Source organism: Hetaerina americana, unplaced genomic scaffold (genome assembly GCF_022747635.1).
Source record: "Hetaerina americana unplaced genomic scaffold, ioHetAmer1.1.p SCAF_5, whole genome shotgun sequence".
In the NCBI taxonomy this organism is placed as follows: domain Eukaryota; kingdom Metazoa; phylum Arthropoda; class Insecta; order Odonata; family Calopterygidae; genus Hetaerina; species Hetaerina americana.
Window position 1 is genome coordinate 32,639,937 of NW_027287095.1, and position 20,991 is coordinate 32,660,927.

The window sequence follows — 20,991 nt, forward strand, 5'->3', positions numbered from 1 at the left end:
ACCCGATTTGTTGTCGCATAAATGAATTTTATGACTAAAATGTTGCCCCTATTGAAAGTTTCATGTCGCAGTTGATCGATAATTCATTTAGGGCATCATATTCATCAGAATTATTTACTGGAATTAGACATTCAGTGTGTAAACATTTTGGATGGAGTACGTAAAATGCGGGATACAAGTATTCATTGACGGTCACCAATTATTTTTCAAATTTATAATTCTTCTAGAGTCATAAGCTCCCTTACGTCGGTTGCCGGTGGAATGTAAAAGGAAGCGTTCAGTACAATAAAAGCTATTTAAAAAAGTAAAAAATTTCATTTAAAAGCCAATTCGAAAAGTAATGCATTTATTTCAAATAGTGACTCAAAGAGACTAGCCAAGAGAATTAATTGTCTTGATATCTCCACTTTGATACAAAAGCTCAAGTATCGTAACAGAAATGACAACCTAATGAGTAAACAATTAAAGAAAACTAACAAGAATTCTTCACTATAGTTTACAAAGTTTTTTGTCTGGAAAACGTGCACATTTTACATAAATTACACACTCACTGAAAACAAATGTGAAAAACAAATATTAAGGAAATTAATATATTCCCTCGGCAACTTTGCGACGAGGTTAATCAAAGTAAAAATGATGGGTAATGAAGAAATTTTCTTTATAATCACAACACTTAATTCTTATTTGCCCAGCAAAAATCATGAAATACCTCTGCTTGCCAATCAATAAGAAACATTTTCCCTTGTGAATTATTCGCTAATTATGTGCGACCCAAAGAGAGGCACTGGGAAACAATCCATACAATGTAAGCATTGTCGAGTTAAATACACATACACTAATGCTTCATGTGAAAAATAATATATATATATGCTTTCACATCCTCCACAAATATACTGACCCATTGACGGAATATATCACGATTAACTTTCAAATATAATCATTTCGGTGGAATATTCTTCTTTTCCCAGGGCTGACAAACTATACACTCTGACCTCATTAGCCAAAACTCTGGTCTGGGTGATGTGAATAACTTCCTGATGGGGCCACGTAAGGGCAGGGTTCTTCGCACAAGCCCTCGGGGAAGGGGCTGAACGGGGGAAATGGGCAGAGGGGTCCGTAGGTTCCGTCGGCCCTATATCCGATGGGTATCATCAGAAGCCAGACGTACGGACCTGGGTAGTACTGGTGCCTAGTCTGCGGCGGCGACGAGTTCTCACAGCAGACTGTCGGCTGAGGCGGGTTCACTTGGGCCATGTGGGGGGTCTGGTAGCCATGCTCCAACGGCTGAACCGGTATGCTGGGCGGGGCTGTGGGAGGCCCCATCATGTCCTGTGTCCAGAGATGGCAGGGGTCAGGGAGATTCGGCTGAGGTAGATGCATGCCGGGTTTCTGCGGCATCCAAATGTTTCTTCTTTGGTGGTCTTGTCTTCTTCCTGGAAAGGGCGAGCAGAAGGATAAAATTAATATTTGACTGTCTTCTATCGGATAGTCCGGAGGAAAGACGATTGGGAGGTGACTCTTGCGGGGATTATCTTTCTCCCCAGGGCTGTTTTCTCTGTAGAAAATACGCTTTTTTATTTAAATCTGGTGGATGAATGACGTATTGAAGGAAAACTACAGAGGAAGATGGCGAGAAAGAGTATGGCTGCTGTATTGATTTCGAATTATGTTCCCTTAGGAAAGAGTTTTTGGTCAGATTCATTTCGATTTAATTTCAAGAGTCACAGCCAGAACGAGGGCTTCCTTCTGTTGCTAAATTCTGCAGATATTTATGATATTTACATGAACATTTTCAAACGTGAACTTTTACAAGCGAAATGCATGGTAAGAAGCATTAACCGTTATATTGATGGATTTTACATTCATGGATTGATTACTCGTACATTAAATGACTGAAATTTTTTTACTTAATTTAAATGGCCATTAAAACGCCGTTCTATTTATGACAGTAAGATGTCTAGCTCAATCTTTCGCGCTAAAAGTCTAACGAACACTTAAAAATATCGTAAATTAGCATCTTTAGCAAAGACCCTTTTGCAATGCAACAAGCCAAACCAAATACCCCCCAGACCGTATGTCTTTTCAGCATTCAATTTATTAATTTCAATTCCAGCACAAACAGATATTTTGAACCGATTTTATTATCAAGTAGGCTCTTAGAAAAGCTTATTCGGGAAAATTAATTGGCAAATTATAAAAAAAGATGATTTTACAAGTCGCGAGATACTCGCACGACAGCGTAAAAAAATGAAATGCAATGATGGAAATAGTTTTCAGGCGATATTAACCCAGGTATAGATGCACGCCTTAATAATAAATCCAAGATATTTTGGATTACCTCATTACCTATAACAAGGAAAACTTTCGGAAAAAACCTGAGAAAAATCCACCCAACAAATATGAGTGGCTCACTAATGGAAACACAAATTAGACGAACAGAGAGAAAGCTTGAGGTCCGAAACACGCGAGTGCTTCACGAAAAATTCCTAATCACTCTTCGCTAAACGTCTTTTCGAAAATAAACACTCGTTATTTGTACCCGATGATTATTTTCACTTTGAAGATTGAGGGGTCTATGGGAATGGGTTGCCCTTTTAAAATGCACATTCAGAATGTCGATTGTTAATGACGTGTTTACACTTCTAGCTTGCTTCTATTTGGACTTGACAGCACTTGGGCCATAAATTACAAATCTCGGCCACAGCGACCTACCTCCGACTTATATCTCCACCTAATTGTTCCCAAACTGGACTAAATGACGTTGGGATTCCCATATCTTCCCTCCCTCTTCATTCCGCCGCCGAACGACTGCATTCCTCGCCCTCTCACAAATCACTATAGAAACCTCCGTCTTTGCTTATAGAACTACTGATTAGACGGTACAACGATCACTTGGTAATGAAGTAAAGCCTTGAAACATATTATCAATAGCAGCTACGTTTTGCAGCTGTCTATGGTTTAGTTTTTTTCGGCGGTTCGTAAAAAATCCAAACTGCCGCAGAGAATGGTGGCCTACTTGGGATTGCTACACTAATAGCGTCTTCCAGTTCCACATACTCTACGCCTCACTCCAAAATGACATTTTCAACGTTAAATTCTTTACCATTCACTACCTCGCTCACTCAGCTTTCTCATGTCTAGTTTTCTTCATCGTCTTGCATCTTAAGTATCTCCTGTATCCACTTATTCTGCATTCAAATTTGTCCAGACAACCTTTTCACTTCCCCTACCATGCCTCGCTTTTCTTTTTTTCCTCTCTGCAAATACATTTTAAAATCTGCCAAGCTACGGTTATACTCTTTCCTCCATGACCAATTGTCGGAAGCATGCAAAACATTGTTGAGATAAATTGAGTGGCGTATCAAAATTATTAGATGAGCTAGGCTATGAATCACTCACGGAAAATACAGGGTTAAATTACAGATTAAATCTTTTGCATTCTTTAGAATTACGTATTTTTAGCAATGATGTTTTAAATTTGTAAATAGCCCCATCGTACTGCGGTAGGCGAGATCTTGACATTAAAATTAGAGGTTTGTTGAAAATGTATTATTACCCCATCTTACTACGGTAAAAGAGATCATTTGTGATAAAATAAGAGAGAATAAGTGTAGAAGAGATAGATTTAAGATGTAATTTTTCGCAACGAACAACAACGGATCAGAATAATATTGTCCGACCTCGGTAGGGTCATACTCGGGTCAAAATTAGTCTGGTGTGTATTCACTCCCTAGCCGTTGGCCAAGGCACTAAAAAAAATAGTTTGGTGTGTATTTACTCTCGGTCACACACCCTAGCGGTGGCTTGCAGGGAACTAAGAAATACTCAATCCATTCCAAAGTTTTTAGTATCTATATTTTACCTTTCATATTCTCTACCCCTTTCACTAATTCTATCCTCTTTGTAAATTTATGCAAACCAACGAGGAATAAATTTATACGAGAGTGTTATTTCCAAAGAAATACAACTTACGGTGAAAATGGATCGCTTTAAATCAGCGTGGTTAAAAAAAGCATTGTTCAAGGGTCAAACTCTTAGACCTAGTGTGAAACATGGCATTAATCATGAAACGACAATGAAACAGACTAAACTAAATTTCAAGGCACCAACTGCATAAGTAGTAACATACTGAATGATTCGTCCGTAATACACTTTATGGGACCTCTGTCGATTTTTTCTAAAAGATAATAACGTGAACCGGCGATTCCACCTTTGCCTTTCACATAATTATGATCATTTCGCGAAGCATCTAAATCAAACGTGAAGCTAAATCATGTCCGACCGAAGCCAAATTAAAAAAAAATGGATCACCCAGTTGAGCAGGAATATAAAGAGTTAAAATTGCACCTTATGTAATAGTTTCATGCTTTAAGATAGGGACATGGTCTACCTGGTCTATAGTACTGTTGATAATAGCCGTCTGAATTCATAATCACTTCGGCTTCACACAGAGCACTAGCTTCCTTCCACAGGCACCAAGCCAGAATGAGGGAAAAACTTCACTCGTACCTCGGCTTGATTCGCCTTCCGCCGGCTTCTGCTATAATAATTACAGGCGTTTGGTAGATCTAATTGATTTAGCAGAAATAAAAATAGTAAAATTTCCCATTATTCATTTCACGTATGATGCGGTTGTATAAGCTTAAATGCTTTATTAATTGAAATTAGCTTAATTATTGATGTCGACGTCGACAGTTGAAGCCATTGTAAGGTAGCCAGGAGACCTTACATTGTTTCAAACAGACGAAAGTCGACTGCACCGAAGACGCTAGCGGTGTTACTTTGTTGCCTGATGGTGAGTTGGATGAGCTGAGTTGTATTCGTCCAACTTCCAAGTGGTGGCCTATGCACAAAGGCGTCTCGTATTTCACTTGGACAGGTTATCATATTGCTATTGCCTATTAATTTGAACATTGGGAAGGCTTGGAGATTTTTCTGTGGAACGCGATATAAGTGTAGATTCATTGGTTATGTTTACTGTAAATTATACTAATAATATTCGAATTATATCTAATTATCTTCATACATAAAAATAAATATCCATGGGGATTGGTTATCTCACTACGCCGAGGTGAATGTGGGGAAAAGATCAAAGAGAAATGCATTGTTTCGCTGGTTAGGCCTCATTTAGAATATGCTGTTAGTATATAGAATCCTCACGAAGTCGGAATGATTGCCGAATTGGATCGCGTGCAGCGGAGAGGAGCTAGAATTGCAAAGGGTTGTTATGATAAACTTCGTAGTGTATCCTAAATATTAGAGCGGCTAGGCTGGAAATCCGGAGCGAAGGGTAAATTACAGAATAAATCTCTTGCATAAATTGGAAGGACGTCTCTTTGGCAGTGATCTTGAAAATTTATTATTACCCCCATTGTACTACGGTAGGAGAGATCATGTCAATGAAATTAGAGAGATTAAGTATAGAACAGATAACTTTAAAATGCCACTTTTCTCACGGACAATAAGGGATCGCGATGACGTTGTCCAATCGCAAAAGTGGTAAAAGTTAGGTTGTGTATATTCACAACCTGCCACACACTTTAGCAGTGGCTTGCAGGGCACAATATATACTGAAACATCGGTAATATAGCACTGAATTGCGTAGTCTGTTCCATAATCATTCATAAGAAAAATGACTTCGAGCAGTTTGGAAACCTCTGTGGCATAGATTTCCTGTGCATGCAGGATTAACTCAAGAATTTTCAGGATTTCATTAACTTCCCAATTTCAGTGATTCCATTATGTACCAAACCTTTAGCCAACCACAATTATTAAATAATTAAGAATGCGTTGGAAACCAATTATTTTCAGGAAGCAACCAGGAATTATATTCGAGCATTATTTAGCTTCACTTTTCTCTCGGATGTTATGCAAAAAGATCATATTCTTGCAAAATGTAATGGCCAAATTGCTGATTAGGGTAAAAGAAGGAACTTTGCACTTCCTGGTAAAGATTTAATACTTCACACGACCATAGTTTCGGTGCTGCGCATTATCAACAGGTGACATTCATGAAAAATTTTCCGACTTATATATAGCCTGGCTCCAAGAGGTGGAGGAATGGTAGGGGGAGTAAGGAAGAGTGGGTAAGTAAAGGACTGGTGCAGCAACCTATTAGTGGGCTAGTGGAGGGGGAGGGTATGTATTCAATGGTTTCTGGCTCAAATTTGTTGAAGTTTATGCTCATTAAATGAAGAACACAATGTATCCCCCCACCGTTCTTAGAAAGAACAGCTGAAAAAACACATTGTGTTCTACATTATTACTATTATCATTATTACATTATATCTACCTCATTAGTGTTGTGTTCATTTGTTTTTAAGTCTCCCTTTCAATCCATCGTCCCTCTCCTCGGGGGGAAATTCCTGCTACTTGCAACATCGGGTCGCATTCCCTGCCTTTTACAGTCTCCTCGGGGGGGTAGAGTGTTTTGTGGTGCATGTTCATGTGGTAGTGGTGTTTTACATTCTTGCTTGTTGTGTCCTGGCTTGCGTGTTGTTGGATGGCTTTCGTGCTGCATCCTGGAGTGCAGTTGTTTGTTGATTTATGGCATATGTGTTTGCGTGAGTGTTGGATGAAGGGATTTTTGCATGAGTGTGTGCGCTGCTGTGGGTGTAATTTTCCATGTTGTTGTTTTGCATGTGGTATTGTTCCTTTTTATGGTTGGTGACCTAACACCCCCGCCACACACCCTTGCGGCGGCTTGTGGGGTATTACATAGATGTACATTAAATTAAGGGGGTGTTTTTCCACAATGCTTTGACCTTCAATAAGGGACATCACTGCCTTGGTGGGGGTGGGGTTGGAGGGGAAAGATAATGGAGTCTTTTAGGAATTTTAGGAGGGGGGAACAGGAGAGGTATTTCGTCAACTTACCCACTCTCCCTTACTCCCCCTACCTTCCTCCCCTCTTTGGAGCCAGGCTATATAGATTGTAAAATTTTTCATGTATGTCACCTGATGATGATGCGCAGTATTGAGACTATGGTCGTGCAAAGTATTAAATCTTCATGTGTAAGTGCAAAGTTTATTTTTTTACCCCCATCATGAAGGAATTCCACAAAGTTAAGTCTGAAACTGTTACATTTGTCAAATTGCTGGTTCACATTATTGTTTAGCAGTAATCAACTGCAAATGATCCCATAAAGTTTTTAATCAAACCTAATCCTTTAGTAATATTTATATTACATAGAGCACTACAAGCCTCCCCTAGAGTTTGCGGTAGGGGGTGATTAAGCATCAGACTTCCCTTGACCCAAAATACCTTCCATCCTTGCATGGTCAGACAAATTTATTCTGATTCCTTAATGTTCATGGGAAAAATGACATCTTAAATCTATCTGTTCTGCACTTAATCTCTTCAATTTAACATTAATGATCTCCAAAGAAAATGCCGCAACAGTAACTTTTAATGGCGTCATCCGTTAATATGCATTTCAATGCAATCATTTCAAATTTGTCTAAAGTAAAAACAGCCTTAGTGTTTATATTTGGCTTTAACCTTGTGGACTGTGATGCATCGCACACGACTATGAATGCCTGTTACATTGTATGTATGGTATTTTGTCACAACATCATGTTCCTTAAAAAGCCACCAAAATTTCAGAGTTCAAGAGGGCGCCTCGATAGCTTAACTGGCTAAAGCACTCGGCTGGACATCGAGGGATACAGATTTGAATCCTGGTCGAGGAGAATGATTTTCACACTCTGAAATTATTGCTTAGAGATTCTCAACCTAGATCCTCCAATAATTTTGATATGCTTCTCAGTTTGTCATAACGTTTTACAAATCTAGCTCCTCTCTGTTGCAAGCAATCTAATTTGGTAATCAATCCAACAACATGAGGATTTCATAAACTAAAAGCATATTCTATATGAAGCATAAACAGCTAAAAATTGCTCTTTAGCCTTTTCATGACATGTCCTCAATACTCTTCCAATAAATCCTATTCTTCTATTTATGCAGCATGTATCTAGAGTTTAGTTTTGCCTGTTTTACTCTTGTTTCCAGCATAATACTATGTTTCACCCTTAGTGGTAGGAGAGATCATGTGCATACAATTATTGAGATTAAGGTTAGAACAGATAGATTTAAGATGTCTCACCATGTTAGGGAGAAAAGTATTTTGAATCAAAAGTAGTCTGGTGTGGAATCACCTCCTGCCACATACCTTAGTGGTCGCTTGCAAGACACTCGTATTAGGGTTACCAGATGTCAGGTATTTCCAAACTCCTCCACCTTTTATCACATCCCAGTGCCAAATTTATAATGATGTAAAAATGCCTAATTTACAAGCCATGGTAGGTGAACAATTTTCTTTGGGGTCACAAAATCAGTCTCTTTCCTCAGGCATCTGGAAGACACAATATTCTGACATGGTTAACCCCTCTGCCGTGCCAACCAGGATAACTCTTTCGGGGATCCTAAAATGGCATGATTTACATAATATTACATATGTGTCTCAGAAGCTGAAATGTCAACATTTGTGTATGTGGGTAATTAGAAAATTTCTTGGATGGAATAGAAATGAACAACTTACCTTAGAGAAACTTTTTTAATTTTTCAATGTAGTCTCCTGGAACACAAATGCATTTGGTCCAGTCATATTCCAATGTCTTGATCCCATATTGAACATTATACAGATTTTCGCCCACGTTTATTCATTGAACCAATATCTAACTGTGGTCATGGATGGCGAAGTGTCCCTATAAACAGCATCCAACTTTGCTTTTATTTCCTCGCATTTCTTCCCATCCAAAAACCAAAAGCAAATTACCGAACGATACTGCTCTTTTTTCCATCTTAGCAAAAATCACGAAACACGTCTCACTCGAATGGCTGCCAAATCCAAACTAACCTTTAAATCAGTCTGAAATTTGTTTCACCATTGTTTGATAGATGGTAGCACATAATGATAACATAAACTTCCCTCAGGAACGCCCTTTGCTGTCGAATACGGGTACTTATTGAACCGCCCTCATACTCCTTTAGGCCTGCAAAATACCCACCTACCTCAGATGTTAGTCCTTTATTTGAAGGGAATGTCCATCAGCCGAGGGAAATTTTGAGCTTGGTGAAGAGATGGAAATATGAAGAAGCCAATTCAGGTGAAAGGCAGGAGTGGCAATAATTTGTATCGTTTTTGCCATAGCGATGACACTTGTCTGAGGGCATACATTGTCTTGATGATGAAAGATCACTTTCTTCCTTGCTAAACCTGGACTTTTTTCATGCATCTTTTGCTGCAGTGAGCCCAGAAGGTTAGTGTAGTATTTTCCATTAATGCTTTAACCAGTGGGAAGATGATTTACTTGCAGAATCCCTTTCTCATCCCAGAAAACTGAAGCTTCCACCTTTCCTTCCGACCATATTAGGTTTGCTTTCATTGGTGGGGGTGAATCAACATGCTTCCACTGCTTTGACTACTGTTTTGTATCTGGAGTATAGCACCGGACCCAAGATTCATCTGTGGTCACAAACTGGTGCTGGATATCTTGTTGGTCACTCTTAAAACATGTCAAACATAGTTTGGAAATTTCTATCCAGATATATTTATGATCCTGCATCAAGAGTTGCGGCACCTATCTAGTAGTAAATTTGCTCAGATCTGATTCCTCTGTTTTAATGTGATATGCCTGTGCAGATGACATCACTTCATCTTTAGCAATTTCTTACACTTTCAGACCAATTCTCCATTTCATGCACTTTTACAATATTTTCTGGGGTAGTGGCACATTTTGGCCGACTACTACGTGGATCATCATCTAAGCTGTCCCAACCAAACTTAAACTCGTTTGTCCACTTGGCAACAGTTGAATGTGAAGGAGTAGAGCCCCCAGTGTTCTGAAAGCTGGCTTGAATTTTCTTTGCTTTTATACCTTTCTTTACCAATTATACAATTATTGCTTGAATCTCAATTTTTTCCATCTTCAAAAATCACAATACAGTTACAACAGCAGAGAGGCCTCTGCACCACAGATCTCTTCCCAGAGCACTGGCAATTGGTGGTGATTCTGAGAACCTTTCTAACTACCCTCGTACAACCAATTACAGGATTAAAATGTGCCGCTTTAGTAGGCAGTTGCATTACTCATTTGTCTAATCCAGCCAGCTTATCTACTTCCCTGCATGTCTCTACAGAGTAAATTTATTTTTTAAGCTAACTTTTTGGAATTAACATATGCAACATGACTGATTAAATAAAAAACGTGAAAATTCAGTACACAATTGCAAATATTTATTTGCCACCGTCATTTTTATGTTAACTTCCCTTCAGAGGTGTTTCAACTCTTCGTCAATGAGGTGTAGCACACCCTTTCCATGAAAATTTCCTTCCTATATGCCTCGTAGCTGGTTAAGTTAAATAAAATGAAAGATTACAAAGACCATAACATTATCTGTGGTAGCTACATTCCATTAAAATAACATTTTGACAGCTCACTCATGGGATCACTCACCCTAGCAGTTTTAGAGGACTTTGTCTTTGGATTGGGTGAAGCATCAAATAGTTTTCCTGAATAAATTGACAGAAGCAGTAGAAGTTGGCCTACTCTTTAACAAACATCTTCAACAAGATAGGCTCTGCATCAATAGGCATACATGTCCATCCATTTTGAACACTTTATGCTTAGCTTCACTCTCCCAAAGGATATTACATACACTAAAACTGAATTTGTGGATTGGAATGGAAAATTGAAGTATCTACCTTTTTATTTGACTTTTAGTTCATGGTGGGAAAGTACAAGCCAGGAATGAAATACAATAGCTGTCAGAGATTACAAGTGGCTTAGGTGCTGCTTTTAGGAGGCTATTAGGGTATCTCTTCTGATTGTTTTCCAGTGGAATTTCTGAAGGACGTGTATATTGGAAATGTTGGCCATCAAGAGTTTGAAGACATGAATGTCACTCTCACCCCCTACCAACCAATCCTTATTCTACCTTGTGGACCATCCACCATAACCATTTAAACTCAATCAAATCAATCCTTTTCCCTTTGCTCATGATATACTTACTCTTCCTCCCCCACCTGCATTTTTTATTTTCCTTTACCTTACCTTTATTTCTCTTCCACTTCTTAGCAGGCCCATGGCCTTTATAACACAGGTGAGAGTGCTGTCCATAATTGATGTTTAATGTCGAGAATTCTCTTTCAATTGGTACCAATTTATGCATTTCACACTGATATGGAGTTTAGAAGAAAATCAATTCCAATACATGTAGGGCAAAGAAAGTTTCACATCTTAGTAAATGAAATTATTTATGCTATATTTTCATAGTATATCTACAGTCAAGTGAATTAAAATGTAAACAAATTGAATCAAATTTTCTGAAAATAAATCACAAGTACTGCATGATATATTTTGAAAAGACTTTTGAGTACATTGCAGGAGGCAAAGAAATATATGTTAGCTAAGAAGTCTAATTATAAAGTATTTGACTATTTTTGGCTTGTGAAAATAATGGAGAGAATAAATAATACAGTGATGCAGTATTGTCTGATTGATTTAATGCAACATGTAGACACATGACATTTTTTGATTGATTTAACATAACGACAAAGTTCTTGGTACAGATATTCCTTCAAGTCATGGCGCGAGTATTGATGTACTAACTCACATTTATTTATACCACAAGATAATGGATGTTGAAACCAATGGCACCATTTTAAAGCTGATTTTTAATCCAACATTGTGCATTGAAAGTTTATTGTCCTAGTTACTCTCCTCAAATGACATGAATGCCATGGGGAATAATCATCAAAAGCCACTTTTAATCAGCTTCACAACGAATCGTTAGCAAGAGCATTCTTCCCATGTTACCAGGAACTCTTGGGTTCCTGTTATTCATTGAGGATAAAGTTGGTGTCTACACCAGACACAACCACTAACTGATGGATAATGGGTTACAGTAATATTGATCGGATCTGTCTATATTCATTCTACAGATCATCAAGAACAAGGTCCTATCCCATTTCTCTCAGCAACCTTTTGAATTGTCCAGGGATCATGAGGGATCAAGTCATTACTCATGGTGCTTGGGGCATCAGTTATTTGAATAACACTTTTACCAATCACATTAAGTTCATCACATACATGCAGGTATTTAATTTAATAATTTCAACACTATCAAAGTGCCTATTTACAGTAAATCAGTAGGATAACTAAATTCAGCTGATGTTTTGGGGGTTTACAATGTGTTATGCATTAATTTTCCTTAAAAATTGAGCCTTCCAAAATTCAGACATTCATACGCCCGACAATCAGTAAAAGAAAAGAGCCACAAATTTTCCGTACTCTGCATTCCCCATGCTTTCACTGTGCTCTTGAGTATGGAATGAACATTATTGATAAAACAGAGCATCAATTTTCATTTTATAGAGAGCAAATAAGTGACATCAAAGCGATATCCTAAGATGTATTTCAGACTAATAAAAATTTTCAATACCTAAAATATATCTGAAGAATTACAGTGTGCACATCTTAAGGTAGTGAATGCCGCCAACTTCAGCATTGTCCATTTGTGGAAGACACATGGTTTATTACATACAAGCGTTTTAATGGCATCCCAGCAAATGAGCAGAATGGTCTCTCACCTTTCAATGAGCCCCATTTAATGGCACTAGAAAACATTATTTTATCAAGCCTATACATAATATCATTCTTTGGTATAGGATTTGGTTCCATAATCTACTTCTTTTCACTTGGAGTAAATATGATTGATCAAACTTCCTGAATCCACCAATTTACAACTTAGAAGGTTTGAGTGTTTTCACAGGATAACAGAATTGGATCTGTGAAACCCAAAAGCCTGCTCCTGGGTTCCTCATTTTCAAGTCTAACTTCATGTGGCTTGACTGAAAGTGACATTTTAATATGGTGCTTTAAGGATGATGAACCTAAGATATGTATTTACTTATGAGAGGATGATGGTGAATTTCGATAAATGTGGTGCAACAAAATAATGCAGATCCTTCAAAATATTGCTCAAATAAGTTAATCAATCATTAAATTAATTAATATCTATAAAAATATTACTCTTGTTCAATGTGGAATTATTACAGATAACTTTAAAAGATTGTAATATAAATATGGGATTCAATATTAGATCCTAGTCTTAAAAAAAAATGCTTACACAGTGATAATTTATACGAGCACCATTATATAATGATACAATGCTTAATGCAGGTGCTCATTTTCTTAGCATTCTTCCTCAATCATGTATTAAAAAGCTGTACATTTACAACTGCAGATGCATGCTATTCACTGAAAATATGTCATGCTTCATCATGTACCACAGTTTTGTTAATTTACTCATATGTAAAATTCTTCTTGTCTTAAATCGCTGTAGAGTAAATAACCCTTTTATCACATGATGATCCCTCGTAAACACAATTATCACAAAGGCAGTTTGAGAGGGTACACAACGTCAATCACTCAGACTCATAGAGCCTCATTAAAATCTGGCAGCACATTTCTTGCTGATGTGATTCTTGTAAAGAATGATTTTAAACACTAAATATCTCACGACGACTTCTCTTCTTCCATCACACACATAAATGTCTTGGCACAAAACATGTTGATCATATCTGAAGTGAAACAGAAAATAGATTGTTTTAATCATTAGCATTAAGGTAGAGCTATATAGATATGCATATCTAACTATATATAAAGACGTAAAGGATAACAAGGTATCTGTAAATTAAAGATTGCCTATCAGACAAAAATATTCAGGGGATAGGGATGGAGGGTGACTCTGCATGGCCAATAGTTGACCAGCTTCCAACAGAACATTAGGTTATAGGATGTCATACTCTATACAGTGTTTAAAATATTTGCTGATTGGTAGGACATGCCAGTTCATTAAAAATGTTGTCATAGACTTTGCTAGTGCATCTTACATGCATGTGTGCTATGCATGAATGTGCATTTTCCTAACCCATCCATATTTTTAATAACATTTCTTTTACCTGATAATCTCTGAATTTTATTTTAATTTTGGACTAATCAATGTTAGTCACTTACATAGTTGATAGGAGGGTACTTCATGAGATTACTATCCCGCCTTTTTTTTCCTCCAAAATATAACCTTTTTCGTTATAAGGAAAAATTGATAATTATAGGTTGACGTTTTTAATGCTAAAGGTCACATTTTAGTCTTCAATTTATGTGAACAGAAATTAAAGAAAATTTCAAAAGTACTAAACTATTGACATACATATGTGATAAATTTTGATGAAGTAAACATTTATTATGGAGCGTAGCTATGTACGGCGCAGAAACGTGGTCATTGATGCAGGAGGATAGACGTAGATTGGAGGCTTTTGAAATGTGGGTGTGGAGAAGAATGGAGAAGGTGAAATGGACCGAGAAGAAAACAAATGAGGAAGTAATTGATATGGAGGGCAAAGAGAGGGGTTTGTTGGGAGAAATGCTATGGAGGCAAGAAAAATGGATGAAGGGCGTATTGATCAGCAGTGGGATGTTGAAGACTGTAATAGAGGGGAGAATGCTAGGCAAACGTGGAAAGGGCAGGAACAGGATAGGGATATTGGACAGGATGAAGGGAGGAAGGAAGTACTCAGAGATGAAGAGGGACTTGATGTAAAGTAGGTTGCTGGATTGTGTTTTGTTTCGTTAGGAGTCACAAAATATTTATTTGGTAGTTGTGTCCATCCAAAAAAAATCCTACCTTAACCGGTAGATTACATTATAATAACATAATAAACATTTATTGAAATATTTAAGGTTATCCACTTCAGGTTTTTTGAAGAAGTGTATGTGACATTCAGGGTGAAATTCATTTTTGAAATCATATTGTGGCAGAATTCAAAATTAAAAATGCTGAGATTAATACACTATGATGAATCACTGAATATGTAGGTAGGGGAGCATTTTTTATGACCTTGAAATTTGTTGGTCACTCATGTTAGTCACTGGTAATCATTAGCGTAGAACTAGTATTTAGTGTATGATATCATATCTGTTGAAACTATTCATTTTAGAATTTAGGCACAATTCTGTATGATAGATAAACTGTCTCAAAACCTCTAAATATCACACCTTAAGATAGTCAAATCACATTAGTCTATCATTCCCTCTTGAAAGTCATTGGGTCAAGAGAAAGAAGAAACAACATTTTTTTAGAGAAGGAGAGTTCTGAAGAGCAAAAGTTAATGCTTGATGGCCTTGAGCTCGTATCTGAATTCCTCCCAACACAATGTGTGATGCAAAGTTCCTTGGTCAAAGAGGTAGAAGAGGAGTGTTCAGAAAATGGTCAAAAATACCTTCTGAGAAGTTGTAGAGGAGTTAAAGCTTGCACTTGTGTAAAACCACACCCCCTTTTTCAATATTGAGTTAAGGGAAGAAAGCTGCATTTGATGAATGGGCTTTTATTGTATACAAACTTCAGTGATACTTACATGAAGTCTTAGATATCCACCGTGGCTTATTTTTCCATTTGATGCACACTAAATAAACTGGAACTCCAGATGCAATTATAATCAATCCAATCCCAACCTCCCATGGACTGACATAACAAGGAAGTGTAACAAGGAAGGTGCAAATGATAAAAAAGATAACTGGAAGCAAAATGTTGACCTGCAATATAAGGATAAGAGAAAAATTCAACTGTAGAACATTGCAATTATTATAAAAGGCTAACTCAAGTCAGCTTGTATTGAGTATATCCAAAAAATATTTCTTTAACTTATGCCAATTAACTGATTTGTTTACTTGCTATGTACAATAATAGATTTACTTTTGGCTTCCTCTCTCACTCTTTGATGCTGACTATAATTTGAAATCAGTAACATGACTGGCTTCAGGAAATGAAAATCACTTGAGGCTATTATTTACAATAATGGAGAATGATAGAGAAGATAATTAAGTCAAGGCAAAAATTATTTAGATATTTGAAAGGTATGGTTTTGCCTACAGTATTTCAAAACTGTACGATTTATATTTACCCCCTGAAGTTTGAAAACAAATGTCTTAGGGGACTCAGTTAAAGCAATGTATAAATACTTAATTACCATTATTCTATATTATTTTTATCTGATGCTTTCCCATTGGTGAGTTTTGTTTTCAATATAAATTCAGAAATATTATTGTAAACGGACAAATATGAGATGTATGCACTCGGAAAAGAGGTGGTAGAAAAGAAATCTTTGACTGAACTTCATGCCAATGTATATGGAGGTGTGTGGTGGTCTAGTGAGTAGATTGCTTGGCTACCAACATAGAGATTGAGTTCACAAGCAGGTGATGATTCTTCTGGCCATCCCAATATCATGCGAACAGTATAATTCTTTGGGTGTCAGATCTTTCTGAGATTTTTATGTGTCTGATTTAAGAAAATGTTCAACTGGAACTCCATATTGAATATAAATCTTTTACATGGTACCAAGCATGGGGAATTATTTGAGAAAATACTATGGTATGACTAACCTTGATGGGACGATCTGCCTTTGGCCTTTTCACTCGTAGCCATAATAATCCAGACACTGATAACAGAGTGAATAGGGCTTCTACAAATGCAAGGTAGTTGATGAGAACGTAAACGTCTTCAATGATGAGAAGTACTAGAGTAACAATGCACTGTAAGCAAAAAACAAAAGTCAATGTTTTAATAGCATCATTAACTCTAATTGATGAATTATTTCCAGCATTTCAAATCATTCAATTCATAAATATTCATTTATGAATAAAAATTCCCTGGGGTAATCTGCCAATCAAATGTAACATACCAATGAATAAAAATGAAGTAGGTATCATGAAAACAGAAATGATTTAATGAAGCTACAAATTCCTTCAATTCTAGAGGTAAGCTTTTGACACTTACCAAGAAAATTAAGGACGGTACTGGTGTAAAGCTGTCAACATTGATGAGAGCTATTGCCGTTGGTAGGTGACCCTGCCTGGCTCCAACGAAAAACAACCTCGATGATGCAAATATTGCACCATTAAGAGCACCAAATGTAGAGCATGCCACAAAAAATGGCATTGTCCATGACATCACACCCAGTAACTTATCTCCAAAGGTCTGAAATATAAATTAAAACATTTTCATGGTCCACATATTTTTTAAAAAATACTTACTGATATGATTGAAATTTACTTTGAAGAGGGCACTTAACCAAGTAATTATTATTTTCAGTATGTACTGTGCTTCAAAAAATGGCACAAATGTATCATAATCTACATTTTTCATTATACACAGCACAGATGTGAAACTGTAACATACCACAGCTACTGCATCAGATGACAAGATTTCATCTTTGGTGAGCACTATGAAGTATGCAAGATTCGCTAATACATAAATAGTTGTGACCATTGGCATTGAGATCCATATAGCACGAGGCAAATTTCTGAAAGAAAAAAAGTTAGGGTTCATTTTCTAACTTGGATTACCACTAGATCCTAGTTATTTTTTTTAGCATGTACCTTAGATTTCAGAAAATAAATATCATCTTGTTGAAAGAAGTAACACTTACTTATAAGGTTCTTTCAGTTCTTCAGTCACAAAGTTTAGATAGTTCCTACAAGAAATAATTCAACATTTTAACAAGCAAAACATTAGCTCTGAAATTTTTATTTTTAATATGTATTATGAGACAATGCCAGCACTCATATGCAAACAATATATACCTCTGCCATTCAATAACTATTAGGTACTTTTAATTTCAATCCCTCCCTCATTTCCTGATATGAGTAAGAGTTAAAAATAGCTATCATAATTCAATATGATTAATCAGGCCGAGAGACCAAGCTATTTTAAGAAATGAATTTTAACTTCATCCATTTGATGCAGAACTTTTTCACAAGCACTGGTGCATAGATAGTTACTGAGTACGTTTTAATAGGTGCTCTTCTGTACTTGCCCAGTTAGATAGGTATCCCAGTGAGGCAAAAAAACTCTCATGCATATCACTATGCCAGGTACTGCTCAAATCAATTTAAAGCAAATTTATACAGCTAAAAGTGTCAGGCATGGTCTCATTCACATGAGAAGCAGCATACATAGGATTACCAGGATTATTTAATCATAAAATGAAAACTTTATTTTGTTTGTAGGCTCACACAAAGACACAATTAAATCAATTGCAGGAGTTCAATAGATTAGCTTTCATGATCAGTGAATTGGGCATACATCATTGAAAGATTAATATTACACCAGTGCTGAGGCATGATTCGAAAGTATGGGTCCCTAGAATGACAGATATAAAATTCTCATGGTCTGACAAGTCATTCATCAGAAATGATTCCCAGTTTGGCCAGTTTATCAATCTGTTACTTGAGGGAGGTAACCCAGGAAACCAAGTAGCCCCCACATTACTTATTTGGCACAGATCTGATATATATACGAGGGTCATCCGGAAAGTAGTACCCGTTCGTGAAATAAAGACACAAAAGTAAATATTAACAAACATAAAAAATTTTATTTGAAAGAGGATACTTTAAACTACTTCTCAACATAATCTCCAAGCAAATTAAGGCATTTGTCATAACGTGTGACAAGTTTCTGTATTCCTGCTGCATAGTCCTTCGCCGCCAGCTCATTGAGATACACGAGGGACCCATCTTGCACAAATTTTTGCATAATGCAGATGGTGTTTAACAATTTCATGAACAATTGTTCGAGAAACATTGGGAAAATGCTCACAGATGTCATCAATTGTGACGCGCCGATCGTTCCTCACGAATTCGTCAACTGAGCTCACCAGTTGGTCTGTAATGACAGACGGTCTCTCCGAACGCTCATCGTTGTGTGTGTTCCCCCTCCCCATGTTGAAGTTGCGACACCACCGCCGAACAGACGACTCGTCCATTACATTGTCTCCATACACCTCCTTTAATTGGCGATGAATATCACATGGGCGAACGTTTCTTGCATTGAGGAATTTAATCACTGCCCTCACTTCACAACTGGCGGCGTTCTCAATTTTTTTAAACATTGTAAACAATCATAGAAACAACACAGGCAATGCTAGCGTCACGCAACTTGGCTCAGAGAAGGCAGACAAGCCACTGAAGCTATCTGACCTCGTCCAGCGGCTACTCGCGTCGTCAGCACTTCATACGGCACGAACGGGTACTACTTTCCGGATGACCCTCGTAAGTATCCATTAATGCCTTATGAAAAGGCACAAATGCTTTATTTGAATATCAACCAAGTGTATAAAAATGAAATGAAATCATTGACTTTGTAATTCCACACACTTTATTTAAAAACATGACCCCGGTTTTGATGTTGAATGTCATCATCAGGTGGTCCTTATAGAAGCAAACTTGGTACCTTCTGATTGGGGAAGGGAGGGCTGGTAAGAGAGTAAGGGATGGTGGAGGGGTAAAAAGGTTAAAATGTAGCTGGGAGGAAAAGAGAATTACATCTTTAGGTGTAAGTCGTTGACTTGGGAGAGTGGTATGTCTAGGAGAGGGAGGGATACAAATTTTCATTGGCAAGTTCATCCTTGCAACGGATGCATTTTAAAATTCCCAACTGTTCCAAAGCATCCAGCCTTTGACCTTTATCTTCAAAATGAAGAATGTTAGTCACAAAGTTACTCTTGAGGTCATTCTCGATGAGGTGCTTCGCAATGAGGGATGTTATGTTCTTATTCTTAACCCATGTTTGGTGTTCTTTTATCCGTTCTTTAAATGTTCGTCCTGTTAGCCCAACATACTTTGTGTTACATTCTGAGGACTCTAATTCATACACTCCAATACTCTCATCTTAGGTAACTTTGTATTTAGAGTGAAAGATCAGGTTCTTAAGGCCTAAACCACTGTAAAAGGCACATTTAATATTTTCCTTAGATACAATTGTGATTGCTTTTTGAGAAATATTCCCTAGATACAGTACTCGGCCCAATTTGGCAGTTGGTACTTTTAAATATTCGGGGTTGTAAATGTGTGGGTAAATTTAAATAAAAGTGTAGAATTACAAAGTCAGTAATTTCATTTCATAAGGCTATGCAAATGTCATAAAGTTATGCCGGAGACAAATTTTATCAACCAAGTTACTAAACAACATTAACTTACCATCCAGCATAGGAGAAAAGTCCAGAGTAGAATGAAAGAGCAATATATCCTGGATCCCAATTTGCACCTTGATTCATGTTTTCTAAGTTATTTGTTTCGCCAATCACTAAAGCAGTCAATCCAGCAATAATAATGATAACCAATGCTAAAATTTTTGTGGCAGTAAATGCATCCTGGACTCTTGTTGCCCATTTCACATTGTAGCAGTTGATTGCAGTCAGGAAACCTAGAGTAAAAGATAAATACTCTGAATTAATATACGATAATATACATTATTACTAATTAGCATTCAAATAATTTCACAGTGAAAGAAAAATTGAATGATCTATCATTAAATCAATGAAAACCTATCATGCACAAAATTTTAACTAATGAGAACACCTTGCCAACCCCGGTGGTGCCGGGGTAACGCCCTGGTCTGCCATTTCGCGGGTTCGATTCCCGCCTGGGTGAGTTTTCCTCCACCTAGGGCTTGGGTGTTTGTAAATGTGGCCATTGTTAATATTCCAATGGTAAGGCCATAAATGTGCTGTTTTCGGACTAATGCTTAGTAAATAAATAATCTCACTCAGTATGACAAAAATCAAAGCAAGAATATAATGTAAACATATGTGTACGATAAGCTATTCAACTACATTAATATCGCAATTTGAAATCAACTAGAAATTTCCATATTTGACAAGACAAAATACATGCTCAAAGAAGAATTCCAACTTGCAACATTTTGTCAGTCGCAGATCGTATTGGCATTGATACGATGACAGTGTACATCATTATCACTGAAAATTTGGCGATGCCAACGATCTACGCTAAACTCGTCCCGAAGGTCTTGACCACGAGCAGAGTCAAGTGTCTGCTTGCGAACACCTTCTTCAGCGCATTGAAGAAGACCCCGACTTTGTGAACAGTCCCGAATTGGCACCAGCAGATTATTTTCTCTTCTCAAAAAGT

General features: G+C 37.1%; 1 protein-coding gene across 1 annotated transcript in view; it reads right to left on the reverse strand.

Moving 5' to 3' along the window:
- Positions 1 to 11,382: 11,382 nt before the first annotated feature.
- The window catches only part of mnd (L-type amino acid transporter minidiscs), a 136,790-nt gene continuing 127,181 nt past the window's right edge, over positions 11,383 to 20,991 (reverse strand). The window contains exons 5-11 of the mRNA XM_071592250.1: positions 20,041 to 20,266; positions 17,493 to 17,537; positions 17,243 to 17,366; positions 16,841 to 17,041; positions 16,447 to 16,596; positions 15,420 to 15,597; positions 11,383 to 13,586 (exon numbers count right to left, since the gene is read on the reverse strand). Coding sequence (XP_071448351.1) covers positions 13,522 to 13,586; positions 15,420 to 15,597; positions 16,447 to 16,596; positions 16,841 to 17,041; positions 17,243 to 17,366; positions 17,493 to 17,537; positions 20,041 to 20,266 — 989 coding nt within the window. The 3' untranslated portion in view covers positions 11,383 to 13,521. The remainder of the gene's footprint in view (positions 13,587 to 15,419; positions 15,598 to 16,446; positions 16,597 to 16,840; positions 17,042 to 17,242; positions 17,367 to 17,492; positions 17,538 to 20,040; positions 20,267 to 20,991) is intronic.